This window comes from Erpetoichthys calabaricus, chromosome 13, assembly GCF_900747795.2.
Source record: "Erpetoichthys calabaricus chromosome 13, fErpCal1.3, whole genome shotgun sequence".
NCBI lineage: Eukaryota > Metazoa > Chordata > Cladistia > Polypteriformes > Polypteridae > Erpetoichthys > Erpetoichthys calabaricus.
Window position 1 is genome coordinate 111,016,543 of NC_041406.2, and position 15,966 is coordinate 111,032,508.

The 15,966-nt window shown below is 45.0% G+C and overlaps 1 protein-coding gene across 2 annotated transcripts in view; it reads right to left on the reverse strand.

Annotated features, from left to right (window-relative positions):
- itga9 (integrin, alpha 9) overlaps positions 1-9,894 on the reverse strand; it is a 340,968-nt gene extending 331,074 nt beyond the window's left edge. For both annotated transcript variants that reach the window (XR_003718143.2, XM_028817449.2), the window contains exon 1: positions 9,534-9,894. Coding sequence is in view for 1 of the 2 variants with exons in the window: in XM_028817449.2 (XP_028673282.1) it covers positions 9,534-9,718 (185 nt within the window). In the remaining variant the exon portion in view is untranslated. The remainder of the gene's footprint in view (positions 1-9,533) is intronic.
- Between the last annotated feature and the right edge of the window lie 6,072 nt (positions 9,895-15,966).

Here is a 15,966-nt window from a genome sequence, read left to right on the forward strand (position 1 = left end):
GTAAACACTAAGAGGCTGGGCTGTTTACAACTTTACAGCTCAGAAGGAGAACCTTGTAAACCGCTCAATATTTCACTGGCAGCCAGTGTAGAGATGCAGGCACCACAGTGCGGTGATCCTATAAGTACTGTAGCAGGTGAATTCTGACCAAAAACAGAAAGGCAGTGCATCCCAGGAGAACCATCAAGGTTTAGGTCCGAACCAAACCTCCTTAAAACAAATATACATAAAGCTTGAAACACCAGGGGGACCTAAATCCATCCATCCATCCATGGACCTAAATCCCGCTCCTCAACTGAATATACTGTATATGTAACTCCACACTTGAAACTCCAAGGGGACCCCTCAGTAGCCCCATGCTTTTCTTGGGCCAAATAGACACATTTCTCTACGATCGAAACGCCAAGAGGAAACCCACCCTCTCCCACTCTACAATCACAAACACTTGTATATAGGCCTGAACAATGTAAGTATGAAGGTGAATTTGGTTTAAGCACGACCTTTAGAGCTCTGCCTAGGGTGGAAAAACTGCCTGAGCCAGCCCTGTGTACACGAAACAGCGCAGACTTATCGGAGTTCCAGTTCAGAAATAAACATAAAGTCAGGTCATTGAGATCTAAACGTCAATACTCAGCCATCACCCTGAAGGGGCTGCCTTGCGTCTGCTAAGTCAAGTTGTGTATGAACTACTTAACACATGTGCTCTGCTAAAATCACCAAATGCTAACAAATAACATCAGAGGAGCTCAGGACTCGGCACAGACGGCACTTCAATACCAAGGACTCCAGGGCCGTTTCCTTTACCAGAAAAAAACTAAAATCATCACAAGCAAGAGAAGGCAGTCACAGTCACGGCATCTTGAAGGGGACTTGAGATCAAATGACTGACATCAGAAGACACAAATAACAAAAGGACGAGACCACTCAGTGATACAGCATGGCGGGAAATACCAACACACCAGCTTAGAGCTTCACAGAGACACTTCATACATCATTGTAGTTACAGACGAGTGAGAAGTGCAGTGTGATGCTTATGCCAGATTGCTTTGGCCCACCAAAAAATGTTTCTTATGGTCAGCTTTCACTCGTCTTCAAAGAAAATAAATGCAGTTTTGTTCAAAGATAGACAGATTGATATTAAAGGGACTGTATAACACTGACAGACAGAAAGACATGTAAAGATGAAAGGCAAGGCGCTACATAATATAGTGAATATATTGATAATACTGTATATGATAGTGAAAAGTACTACATATGTGATAGATAGATAGATAGATAGATAGATAGATAGATAGATAGATAGATAGATAGATAGATAGATAGATAGATAGATAGATAGATAGATAGATAGATAAGACAATATAACAGGTAGTCAATAGCTATGAAAGGCACTAAATAGCAAATACGCATGAATTGCACGATAGATAGATAGATAAAAACAGAAGGCACTATGTAACAGACATAACAATAATAATAATATATAAGATTATGGGATGTCGCCTACATTTGGTTGCCACTTTTCAGTAGTACGAGTGCCAGGCCACCTTTACTCACTTGATGCACAGTGACGCTCAGCTGATGGTCGCTCCCATTAAAATGCTGGCAGTGTTTGGCTTTTTCATCAGAAAGCCAACGTCTATATTCTATATAGTGCCTTAACAGTGTCGGGGGCCTCAGTGTCTACATTTGGGGTCTTCTCTTTTTCGGATCCCCATGTTTGTGTGTCTACATCATGCTGGCCCCAAGTGTGCAGTAGTTCCACTCCTAAGGCCTCCTAGCTCTGTGGCACTGACGTGCGTATTGTGGCATCAACGGAGACCACTGAGACTCCTCCACTTTCTGCTGTCACAGCCCCCAGCGTTCTCTGTCTATGGCGGCGTCACACCCATCTGCGTGACTCACCGGCCACCCGCTATGATTTTTCTTTTCACTTTGTCCGTCACTTCATAGTGAAGACTCTCTTGTAGTGGTCCCAACATAATCAGACGGCATCTGAAGACCCTGGCAGGTATACTCTAGCACACAGTGGGCTTATCATCCCCTGCCACATTGTCACACCAATTGTCAGAGTCATGAGGATGCCAGACTTTACAAACCAGCACAATGCTCTGCCTCTGATGTCAGATTAGACCCACCAAGGTCCCACCACCTAAAAGTCTAAGTGGGCAGTGAAAATGATTAAAGATGTCATGCGAACACATGGGGGGCTGGCCCAGCCTCGGCCCTGCTCCACGCTCTCCCCAGCGGGTGTTCTGCGTTAGCTGCATGTTTTTGTAGCTTTAGGGCACAGCTCAGTTCGCCATGTGCTTTTGATTTGTCCCTGTCTGAGGGAGTACCGCGCAGCGACATCCATGCTGGGGGCCGCGACCCGGCTGCTCGTTTTCTTGACATTTTCTTAATCACAAAAACCTTCACAGCATTATTGTGCCCTGCTGTCATCTTCTTCAGCTTGCGGAGCTTACAAGGCACAGAATCTTAAAGAGGCGAGAACAAAAGTTGAGGGTGGGCATGAAGCACCACCAGGCGCAGTAGCTGAGGGGACTAAGGGGACACGGTAAATGAAATGCTAAGGTACGGGCCAACTGGATACTTATAGACTACAATAAAAGGCACTCTATGAGAATACATTAAATTGTGAACTTCTGTTGTGTGAGTTGGGGGTTCTTCATACGACTTTATACAAATTCTATCCCGTTATATGTTACTTACACAGTTGTCTTTTTCTTCACGTGTGAGCAGCGGTAGTCCAAAGAGACTCACTCACACAAACTCAGCCACCATATTTGAAAAGTCAGAAGACAGCAGCAGGCCTGTGGTTTACGGCCCACCACCTTAGCCACCATGGGGTGACACTGACCAGTGTGTGTCACATAATGGGGGTCCAGACTCACCCAGCCCTGACCTAAAGCACAACAGCTTACAGTCCACCCCACGTAAGGTACTGCTGTTATCTTTTGAAAGGTCCACCACATTGAAATGCCAAGGTTCCAGAATGCTCATTTTTTTAATATGCCTGGGAACATCTCAGCAGAGTATAATGACAGCACAACACATCACCTTTCTGGGTAATGGGGCAGAGCATATCCCAACAGCATTAGGCATAAGGCAGGAGGACCAGCCCATCACAGAGCCCACTCTGAACACACCCGTCCTCACAGGTTAACGGAACATTCACCTCTTCTTGGATGATGGATTAAGACTGGAGCACACAAACACTGAGAGAACATGCAGATTCCACTCAGAATACACAAAGCAAACCTTTGATTTTGAGTCCATGAGATGCCAGAACCACCTTCTGTGCCACCATGCTGCCTTACTATACGAGTAACCACAAATTTATACATTTGGAACCCCTATAGTAGAGTAGACCATCCATGTTAAACACGACACTTGTTTCCCTAACTGTCCTGCCCGAGCACAGGCTGGTGGTCTTGTGATGAGACACCATCATCACACAATGCAATTATGATAGCACAGTGGGTAGTGGGGTCTTCTCCTTTATTAAGCTGTTGTACCAGAATGAAAGAAAATGTATTTCAGCTTTGAATCCCTCCATAAGGTGGGTGTACTGGACAGACTGGCATGCTAGTTTAAGTGGCGACAATGCATTGACAACCCTGGGGTGGCATCCCTTTCAGGATAAGCTCCTGCCTTGCACCGGATGCGTCTCGGGAACTGCAGGTCTGACATTGTGATCAGCAACACAGGAGCGCCGCAGGGGACTGTACTTTCTCCGGTCCTGTTCAGCCTAATACATCGGACTTCCAATACAACTCGGAGTCCCGCCACGTGCAAAAGTTCGCTGACAACACTGCTATCGTGGGCTGCATCAGGAGTGGGCAGGAGGAGGAGTATAGGAACCTCATCAAGGACTTTGTTAAATGGTGCGACTCAAACCACATACACCTGAACACCAGCAAAACCAAGGAGCTGGTGGTGGATTTTAGAAGGACAAAAGGCCCATCATGGACCCCGTGATCATCAGTGGTGACTGTGTGCAGAGGGTGCAGACCTATAAATACCTGGGAGTGCAGCTGGATGATAAATTAGACTGGACTGCCAATACTGATGCACTGTGCAAGAAAGGACAGAGCCGACTATACTTCCTTAGAAGGCTGGCGTCCTTCAACATCTGCAATAAGATGCTGCAGATGTTCTATTAGACGGTTGTGGTGAGCGCCCTCTTCTATGCAGTGGTGTGCTGGGGAGGCAGCATTAAGAAGAAGGACGCCTCACGCCTGGACAAACTGGTGAGGAAGGCAGGCTCTATTGTTGGCATGGAGCTGGACAGTTTGACATCCGTGGCAGAGCGACGGGCGCTCAGCAGGCTCCTGTCAATAATGGAGAATCCACTGCATCCACTAAACAGTATCATCTCCAGACAGAAGAGCAGCTTCAGTGACAGACTGCTGTCAATGTCCTGCTCCACTGACAGACTGAGGAGATTGTTCCTCCCCCAAACTATGTGACTCTTCAATTCCACCCGGGGGGGGGGGGTAAACATTAACATTATATACAAAGTTATTGTCTGTTATATCTGCATTGTTATCACTCTTTAATTTAATATTGTTTTTTACCAATATGCTGCTGCTGGAGTATGTGAATTTCCCCTTGGGATTAATAAAGTATCTATCTATCTATCTTGTTTAATGACGTTAGCTCGGGGGCTGAAGGTTTGTGTACTGGTAAGCAGTTTTCTCTTGGAGACACTGAGGACCACCATCATCACCTCGATGAGGCAGGAGTGGCTCAGGTGGGCTCTCCTGTGTTCTGAAGACACCCTCTAATCCAGATGGGCCTCTCCTTGCCCTACATGACCAGTCTTACAGTTTCACATTCTTCACTGAGGCCCCTGTAATTTATCATCTTGCACGTCACATTAAATCTCATGAGCCTTACTGCACAGTTTTACACAAATTAAATTTATAGCACTAAGTTAAGAGATTCATCATATCAGTAGACGGAGTTGATGGGAAACGTGACATGACCTGACCTGGCATTCTCAACCCAACTCAGGGTGACGTTGCACCACCACCTAACCTGACCTGCACTTACATCTTGCCTGAAGAAGGGGCCTGAGTTGCCTCGAAAGCTTGCATATTGTAATCTTTTTAGTTAGCCAATAAAAGGTGTCATTTTGCTTGGCTTTTCTCTGTATGCTGGGACAAAAAACAGAGAGCCCGTGAAAATGAAGGCTAACACGGAGACTTAGAGTTGACACAGAAGTTAAAGCCGGGACATTAACTACATCTTCACGGCTGAAGGTGCCCCAATAGCTACAAAGACAAACAGCCTAATGACAACTTGCATTGATCTCTACACGGAATTGCAGGTCATTGTTCATGAAACAGGGGGGCTTCAGTGACAAAGTTTGTCACTGTGTCTGGCTTTGAAGTCACCAGTGCAGCGCTGTTCAAGACTGAACCTTTTAGTGGTGGTCCAAAGGGTCTGAAATTTGGAACGAAAGAGGGCACGGGCAAGCGTGTCCGGCGCCATTATTAGACTTAGGTCGCGACACGCAGCAATTGTAACGGACGGGTTGATCGCAAACACACAGGCGCGTGCTGAGATGAGAGCCATGAGAAGAGCTGGACGGACCTCTGTGTGGTCAAACCTGAACGGGCACAGTCAGGTAGCTCAAACTGAAGGCGCCTGAGGCCCATCGTTTTCTTTACCATTGTAACGTTTGTCCTTTTATTTGTTGTCTGCATAGTAAACCTCAGTTATGACTCAACCCCCGCATCTTGCACTTTCGTCTATCAGCTTTCTGAAATCCACAGCGACTGGCAGACCGACAACGTGACGACTGCGGGTCACGAGCGACTCCAGATCACTTCACGTCTGGGAGTCAAAACGGATTACCGCATTTCTGCGAGTCCGTGGATGTCGACTGCCGCGGGGTGCGGTGCGTCTGTTAACTTCTCAAGTTCAAAATGCGTCTTAACTGGCAGATTAGGCCCCGCCCCTCAACACCCCGACTTTCAGTAATGACGTCACCAGCGAGGCTTTCATTCTTACTTTTCTGTTCACCCCAACGACATCGACAGGGGTGCATCTGAGGCGTAAGACCCTCATCTTTCGTCCGTTTTCTATTTATTTTTATTAATATAAAGTATCAACAGGCACGCGCTCTTCAAAAGAATGATGAAAACCTAACAGGGATCCTCAAGCGCCCCCACAACACGGCCGACTCAAAGAGCTTTTCGAAAACTCCATGGGGGGAGCCTCGTTAGAAACTCGGAAGGGGACAGACTGGACTAACAAGATGCGTGAAATTTAAAACGTATCGCGTGCAAAAAAGACGCCGACTAGGGGTCTGAGACCCTGATTACCATCAAATTCTAGAAACGCGTCTTGTCTGCTGCTGCTGCAGGGTCCCGAATTCGAATTCCGGTCCGATCACTGCTTTAGCGCCGTTTCGCACGTTCCCTGATCACTACGTGTTTTTTCCCCTGGTTCTCTGCTTTTTTTATGCAACATTCTGTAGAAGGCGACTAATTTTTGACTCAAGGTTACCTTGAATGACCATATTTTCAAAGACCAGAACCGGGACACATCAAGCGACCAAACGGCATCCCCCGGAATTCCATGCTCGTTGATATCACTCGGAGGAGCAAAATTAGCGACGCGATATGCCTTTATTAAATGACCACCCCGTTAAAAATGGGACATGTTGTTATATTTAAATTATCAAACGGGATGCATTGTCTAATCCCGGAAAAAAACGTGACTTCTTGTCATCGTAAAACTGCCCAGTATGAGTGTCGGTGAGTGCGCGATAGGGTCTCCTCTGCCTGTCCGGGACTTGCCCTCCGTCCAGGCTTGGTTCCTGTCTTTAGGCTACCTGGATTGGCTCCGGAATCCTATAATAAGATACGGCAATGGATTGGTGGGATGGCTTGCTTTCCGGCCTGGTCACCTCTGCATACAGTACAGTAATGGCACATGCACACTGAGCCGCTTTACACTCAATTAACTGAAGTGCGCATCTTTGGGCAGTGAGGGGGAACTGGGGGGCCGGGGTCAACCGTATCGTGCGCTTTATATGACAAACAGACTGCATTTTCCATCCAGTTTCTAAACCCGCTTATTCAGGGCAGGATCGCAGGGAAGCTGGAGCCCATCTCAGCAGGCATCGAGCGCAAGGCAGGACGGCAGCTGGACAGGGCGGCGGTCCATCAGAGGGTGAACACACACACACAAGTGGACAGTTTAGCAACGCCAGTTCGCCTAAATTGGGGGTCGACGTAGTTAGCGCTTCTTGATCACAGTTCCATTGACCCGAAGTTCAAATCCCCGTTCGAATCCTGGCGTTGGCGCCTCCACCACGTGTCTGCATGAGCTTCCCTTTCACGTGCCAAAGCTGGCATGGCTGACTGGAGACTTCGCACTGGCGCAGTGAGTGTGTGGACAGAAGACAGCAACGTGGAAGCCCAAAAACCAAACCCGTTCACCCACCCCTGTTTAATCCACTGAATTGGGATGAGCACTGGGCACCGGGTGGGCACCAAACTTGGCCAAGGCAGGGCCGACGCGTTCATGGGGCCAGCATAGCTTCGCACATTAGTGGGATGCTGGAAGAAAGCCCAGGGTTCAAGAGCCCAAATGTACCCCTCACACTGCCTTCATTTGGAATGCAACCACACGTATGCAATAAATGCCTTTGTACTTAATGTCCCATGAAATAAGAAAATAAAGTTAGTTGGAGGGCTCGGTCCCCATCATTGACCTGTGTGAGGCTCGGAGAGTCGCTTTTAAAACTTGTCGATGGGGGTCATTTGGGGGTCCTGATGACGTAGGCAAAATCATGTTGGAAAAATAAAAACAAAATTTGAGTCCGCAGCTTGTCGATCACTTTACACGACGCTACATGTAGATTGGGAAGACACTATATAAGATAGATAGATAGATAGATAGATAGATAGATAGATAGATAGATAGATAGATAGATAGATAGATAGATAGATAGATAGATAGATAGATAGATAGATAGATAGATAGATTACTATATAACAGACAAATAGCTACCTATGTAAGGAACTATAAAGTAGATCTACTACTACAGCTTTGTACCTACGCAACAATATTATCACCGAAAGGCACTATATAAAATGTGTTTTGTATATGGAAAGATGTAGTATAAAGGGTGTGTATAATGGATGGACATATAATGTTTGTCACTATATAACAGGCGCATAGCTAGATATGCAAGGCAATATACAATTCTGCTATTGCTCTATACCAGTGCAACGATCCTACTTACTACGGAACGGCACTATATAATAGATATACTGACTCCAGATATGTATGGTACTATATATTAGACAGATATTTAAGGCACTCACTCAATTTACTACTACAGCTCTGTACCTGGGCAACAATATTAGTAATGAAAGGCGCTATATAAAGTGTGTGTTTTTAATGGAAAGATGCAAATTAAAAACTGTATAATGAATTGACAGATAAAAATGTTTGGCACTATATAGCAGATACATAGCTAAATATGTAAAGCATTATATAGTAGACAATTCTGCTATAGTTCTATACAAATGCAGCGATTCTACTCACCACTGAAAGGCGCTATATAAAGTGTGCATCGTAATGGAAAGATTTAATATAAAGACTGTATGGACAGACAGATAAACATGTCTGACACCGTATAACAATCACAGAGCTAAATACGTAAGGCAATGTAAGCTTTAGAGCAGTGCTGAAAGGCGCTATATAACTTTTGTTTCGCAATTAAAAGACGCAATATTTTTACGCGAATATCTCATATTTAATGCACATTTGCTCCAGACAGGTTTTGTGAAATAATCACTGAAAATACTGAAGGATTCGCATGAACTGCTCGTATTAAACTTCGGTTCCTTAGTAATCTTTTATTCAGATTTTTCCTAATTTTGCACTTACATGGAGTTCCCACTCAGGTCGCTTGGCTGCACGCCGCTCAGACTGACCAGTTGACATCTCATGGTTTTCATTTTCAACGAGGGGTCATCTTATAAAATGAAGATTGATAGAGGGGTGTGTTGTGACAAAATCTGAAAAGGTACCAATTAGTAGGGGGAGGAAGTTGGGGATGAATCAATTTGGAAAAACGCGCAGTTGAAAAGGCGCTTTATAAAGTAAGGATGGGGTGACTCACACAAGTCGAGTTTAAAGCGCCCGTTTGCGGACAAGGAAGTCCAACAACCACAAAGTGAGAATGTGAAGAAGCCCAGTGACACTGACGCGGTTTCCGCTACTCGAATCACAATCAAGTCAAAGGAGCTTCAACCGAGAGTGCATTCAACTTGCTAACAACGCTTCTTTCTCAGTTTCTGTAAGACTTCCTTCCGTATGTCACCGAGGCAGGTAACGGAACCGTTATGCTATTTTTAGGGTGGCCTTCGGTGCTGTCACCTCCATTAGCTCGCAGCCCCCGAGCTGGCCGACGGCTCACTGCCTCGTTTCCCAGTACAAATTCCCTGTTCCTGCTGGTCTCGTTCCTTGCAGAACTTTTGCTAAGAGTGCCACCGAGTGGGACTTACCAGCGGGTGTTGTCGTGGTAGTGCTCCAGGACGGAGTAGCCAAAGAAGCTCCCCTCAGGACCATGGAAGATGGTGGGCTGCTCCAGGTCCAGATTGTAGGAGTGGACCAGGCGCGCCGAGACCAGCGCAGCGCATAGCCGCAGGAGGACTCGAGCTTTTCTGCACGGCATCCTATGACGATACATTCCCCCGTGTGCAATCCACGCTGTCAAAAGCGGTAGTAGCAGAAGTAAGAAACCCCAAAAGTGACAAAAGTTCAAAAGCAGCAGAAGTGACAGGACAGATCCTCGAGGTGGGCGAAGTCACCGAACAGGAGATCCACCAACTCGCCGAGTCTGTGTGCGCTCTAAGGGCTCGGCATGGGACAGCGGCACCTCATGCCTGGAGGGAGGGGGCTTCACACGGCGGCGACGACGGCGCATCACGTTACACTTTGAGCACGGGCGCCATCTGGCGGCAGGCAGGCAAACGACGCGTGTGAGCGAGAGGATGGCGGGGCTCCCAATACAACACAGCGTCTTTAATCAGCAGCCAGCGTGTTGTGCTGCGGCTTGGGTTAATATGGTGCATCTCTAGAACGAGATTGCACGAAGAGTTTCTTTATTTCTTAAGGAAACGGAAAATAAGATTCATGAGATATGAACAGAATATATTTACCGGTTTGCACTGAACAGAGTAAGAAAGATTTTTTTTTTCCAAAAATAATAATAGACTAACAATGCAAGTTAACATCGTTTGAACTTTTTTAAAACAGGTACAGCCCTGACGATATGAGAAAGGTAAAACATGTGACACAGCTCCACAGGAGGGTCTCATACTTCAGGATGGGCTCTCTGGGAAGGCAGCTGTCCTGCCAATGGTCCTGTCAATGGTGTAAAGAAAGAGGTCTTCATGCAGTGCTAGCAGGAGACTTGTTGGATTTACAATACAGATGGAAAATATTCACACCTTTGGAAGTTTTCACATTTTATTGTTATAAAACATTGAGTGACAGCGGATTTAGTTTGTCTTTTTTGACACTAATCAACATAAAAAGACTTCCATCCATCCATCCATCCATTTTCCAACCCGCTGAATCCAAACACAGGGTCACGGGGGTCTGCTGGAGCCAATCCCAACCAACACAGGGCACTAGGCAGGAACCAGTCCTGGGCAGGGTGCCAACCCACCGCAGGACACGCACAAACACACCAAGGCCAATTTAGAATCGCCAGTCCACCTAACCAGCACGTCTTTGGACTGTGGGAGGAAACCGGAGCGCCCGGAGGAAACCCACACATACACGGGGAGAACATGCAAACTCCACGCAGGGAGGACCCGGGAAGCGAACCCAGGTCCCCAGGTCTTCCCAACTGCAAGGCAGCAGCGCTACCCACTGCGCCACCGTGCCGCCCACATAAAAAGACTTTTACTATCAAAGTGAAAACAGATCTCTACAAATTACTTAGACTAAAAATGTATAACACAAATGATCACTTCAAGTCAGTATTTAGCAACAACAACATTTATTTATCTAGCACGTTTTCATATCAATGATGTAGCTCAAAGTGCTTTACCAGATGAAGAAAGAAAAAAATATAAAAATAAGATTATTAGGCAATACTAAGGAACAAAGAATAAAGTAAGGTCTGATGGCCAGGAGGACAGAAGAAGAAGAAGTAAAAAAAACTCCAAAAGGCTAGAGAAAAGAAAAAAACAAACCTGCAGGGGTCCCAAGACCACCCAGCCCCCCCACTGGGCATTCTACCTAACATAAATAATAATAGATACACCTTTGACAGCCATGTTGGCCTCAAGTCTCTCACTTTCCATTAGCTTTGCTCACACAGACAATCCAGGCTTTCCAGTTCTTCTTTAGTACTAGAGTGTTGTACCGTGCTAGCCATTGTGAATGTAGTGAGAAGCCAAGCAAAATGACACCTTTTATTGGCTAACTAGAGAGATTACAATATTCAAGCTTTCAAGCAACTCAGGCCCCTTCTTCAGCTTGCATATTGTAATCTTTTCAGTTAGCCAATAAAAGGTGTCATTTTGCTTGACTTCTCACTACAGTTCTTCTTTGTAAAACTGCTCAAGTTCTATCAGGTTGCATGGAGATCAGGAGTAACCAGCCTTTGTCAAGTCCAGTCCCAAACTCTCAGTTGTGTCTCAGAGCAGGAAAACTGGCTCAAAAATCTCAGAGTGCTACAAATCTGGTCCTACTCTTCGAGGAGTGCAATCATTTGATCAATTTAGGAAACTATGCCTAACTTCACCAGGATTTAGGAGGTCTTGTGAGCTGCCCTAACTCTCTAGGAGATGCCAGAAGATGGCGTTCAAGCAGAGATCAGCATGCACACGCAAATGTGGAATATTTTGGATAAGCTGAACAACATCAAGCAAAGTTTGACAGAGATGGAATAATTAATATTCATGACAAACCTTGTGCATTAGGTGATCGATCCGTCTACATGGAGGAGCTATACGCTGTCAGCCAAAACTAGAAGTGTTGGTAACATTAGGCTTTTTGGCCACAGGGAAAAGCTAACGTTGCAATAGTGATGATTTAGGTATGTCTCAAGTAAATGTTTCCCGAATTTTGCACCAAACTTTGAATGCCCCTACAACGATAATATGCAGATTTCCCCCACCCCTCCATGTGAATTTATATTAAAGTAAGCTGCATTCATGCAAATCGGCACACCCCTCAAGATCATCACACTAAGTGTAGAAGAGCACACATACCGTATATACTCGCGTATAAGTTGGGTCTTGAAACCCAAAAAATCGATCATAAAATCAGACCTCGACTAATATGCCAGTTAAAAATATGACACTTAATTTTTTTTTTGCTTCCTCCAATCTCGCATCAGTTTCTCAGACACATCAAATTTTGTTGCAGCAGCGCATTTACCAATTTCTTTCGCCACTTCAACGACTTTTAAAATAAAACCAGCCTCATATTTTCTTCTGATCAAACGTTCCATCATAAATAAGGGATGCTTTTATGGTAAAGGTGTGTGAGGGTGTGAGATACAAAAAACACAAATCACTGCAAACGTTGCTTTGGAATAGCTTGGGTATTACCGTGTGGTCACGTAGGCACAATACATAGAAAAAAAAAGGTAGTGTGCTCCATGTTTACTCTCTCAGGTGGGCATTAGCATATCATAATCTCTTGGACCAATAGTGTGAGTTTTCTGCATTCAACTTATACGACCGACATTATAAAATATTAGAAATTATATGGTAAAACCAAGCCCTGACTTATCCGCGGGAGAACTTAAACATGAGTATATACGGTATGTGAAATGCAAGCGATAGCACAGAATCAATATGCAGATAGACATGAACACAAACTGTCCTGTAGTAGCCAGCATATTACCCTGAAGATAAGTGGGATGGGGTGGGTGACCAACGATGAAATGTCCCACAGGTACTCTAAGCTCTGCAGGCCATGACCACTGGAACATTTACATTATAGTTTACACGCCTGTGAAGGTTCCAGAAGGTAGGCGGAGATTCGCAAAGCATTGGATAAACAGAGCCTCACAGAAAAATGGGGGGATCACTGAGAGAGACACGACACAAGACTGTGGAAAACAACTGGGAACGCTGGAAGAGACTTACTGTGGCGACTCTTCAGGAACTGTTACTTTACAAGGAGTTTCCTGTGGCCAAGACAGCAGGAGGGGGATTCTTCCTGGAAGTGTGGCTGTGGATTATTAATTGTTAAATAAATATCAGGCTTTGCTCTCATTTGTTATGTGTGTCCTGATCTTTCCATTTCAGTCCTCATTAAAGTATTATTATTCTTGATGTTACAGTAGGAACAGTTACATGCAGCTTAGTGCCATACCCTACCTTATTATGTTTCCATTCTTCTTCTTCTTCTTCTTCTCCTACTACTTTGAATATTATTATTGTTATTATTATCATCTTTGTGGTGATGCCTTAGTGTTAGTATCAGACAACTACAAAACGATATCGTGAGCAGCAATTTGCAGCAAGGTGTGCTGTAAAATCATTACATCATTCAGTCTTAGACGTGGCCTCCTGCTCCTCACACGGACTGGGAGCAAGACGCTTCATAATCGCTTCTCACGTCGTACTGTGGGGTAGGACAAATTCTTAGTTTAGTCAGACTTTTAGTGAAATTCCTAGGAATTCTGAGATGTCTGGTAAATACCGGTCCAGAAGTCTGATTCTGACACTCCGGGACATTGACACATTGTTGTTTTTAAGCCGTTCCTGTGTAAAGTGCCTTCAGAAAGTATTCAGGCCCCTTCACTTTTTCATATTTTGTTAGGTTGCAGCCTTATGCTAAAAAAAAATCCATTGGCTCAAGTATTCAGACCCTTTGTTAGGACCTCAGGTGCATCCCATTGTATTGATCATCATTGAGATGTTACCTGAAGCCCTCCAGGGGTCCTTTCAATTGACTGGCCAAGGTTTGGAAAGGCACCCACTTATCTCTAGAAGGTCCCACAGTTGACAATGTGTGTCAGAGCAAAAAACAAATCATGGGGAGCAAAAAAATGGTATGCAGAGCCTAGAGACAGGATTGTGTTGAGGCTCAGATCTGGGAAGACTACAAACAATTCTGAAGCATTCAAAGTTCCAAGATCCACAGTGGTCTCTGAAATTATTAAATGGAATAAGTTTGGAATAACCAGAAGTCTTCCTAGCACTGGCTGCCCAGCCAAACCTGTGGGAGAAGAGCCATGGTAAGAGAGGTGACCAAGAAGTCAATGGGCACTCTGAGCAAGCTCCAGAGAACCTGTTTTGTGACGGACAACCACCACTATGAGACTCCATCGTTCTGGGATTAATGGTAAAGTAGCCAGACATCATGTGAAAGCTCACTTGGAGTTTGCAACAAGGCATCTAAAGGACTCTCAGACTACGAGAAACAAGATTCTCTGGTCTGATGAAAGCAAGACTGAAATGTTTGGCCTCACAAACAAGAGTCACATTTGGCGTAATCCAGGTATCAGTCATCACCTGTGCAATTCCATTCCAACGGTAAAACATGCTGGTGGCAGCATCATGCTGTGGGATTGTTATTCAGCTGGGAGACCAGACAGAGTTGAGGGAAAGCCGAACAGAACAAAGTGCAGGGACATCATTCATGAAAACCTGCTCCAGAACACCCTGGACCTCAGACTGGGTCAAAGTGTTACCTTCCAACAGGACAATGACCCTTGCACTAAGCAAAGACAACACAGAGGTGGGACTTGGGGACAACTCTGTGAATGTCCTTGAGTGGTCCAGCCAAAGCCTGGTCTTGAACCAAATTAAACATCTCTGGAGAGACCTGAAAACAGGTGTCAATTAATGGTCTCCATCCAACCTGACAGAGCTTGAGAGGATCTGCCGAGAGGAATGGTGTGTGAGGCTTGTCACATTAGTACCAAGAAGACTCTGGGCTAGGACAGTTTTTAAAGGTTCTTCAAAGTAATTACTAAATCAAGGGTCTGAAAACTTTGTCATTCTGGGGTACCGAGTGTAGCTGGATGAGCGGAAAAAAATCATTTAAAGGCTGAAACGTAACAAAACGTAAAAAGTGAAGGGATCCGAATACTTCGTGAATGCACCTTAGCTTTGGCTTCCCGCTGGAGGTTGTTATCTTGCTGGAAAACAAATCTCCTGAAGTATAGTTTTCTTGCAGACGTCATCAGATTTTCTCCATGATTTCCCCATTTTTTGCAGCATTCATTTTATCCTCCACTCTTACAAGCCTTCCAGGATCTGCTGCAGCCCCCACCATACCTCAAGGTAGAGACGGTTTGTTATTGATAATCTGCAGTGTTTGACTTGTGCCAGACATACCTTTTAGTCCGATAGCCAAATTGCTCAATTTTGTTCTCATCAGACCATGGAAACGTCTTCCAGCTGACTTTGAGTCTTCCATAAGTCTTCTGGTAAATTCTACTTGAGATGTCATGTACTGTACGTTTTATTTAACAGTCTCTGTTTGTCACTATCCTATGAAGTCAGACTGGTGAAGCACCTCGATAAAAGATGTCTGCACCATCTCTCCAATCTCATCCAACTGTAGCTTGTAATCCTTTACAGCAGGGGTCTCCAACTCCAGTCCTGGTGGGCTGCAGTGGCTGCAGGTTTTCATTCTAACCCTTTTCCTAATCAGTGACTAGTTTTCACTGCTAATTAACTCCTTTTCCCTTCATTTTAATTGCCTTGTTGTTAAGGATTCAGTCCTTTGAATTGATTCATTTCTTTATTAAATGGCAGCCAAACAGAAATGAGATGTGAAACGAGCCAGCAGATGACCAGCTAAATTAGAACGTCAGACTCCAGCCAACTTCACTCCAACCAGTTTCTTAATGAGAAGCCAATTCTTGCTGTCAATTAAAGCCGTTATTGAATATCATGACTTGTTGCTGTTCTCATTCTGCCACAGCAGACCGCTGATTTTTTGTTTTTCTAAGAC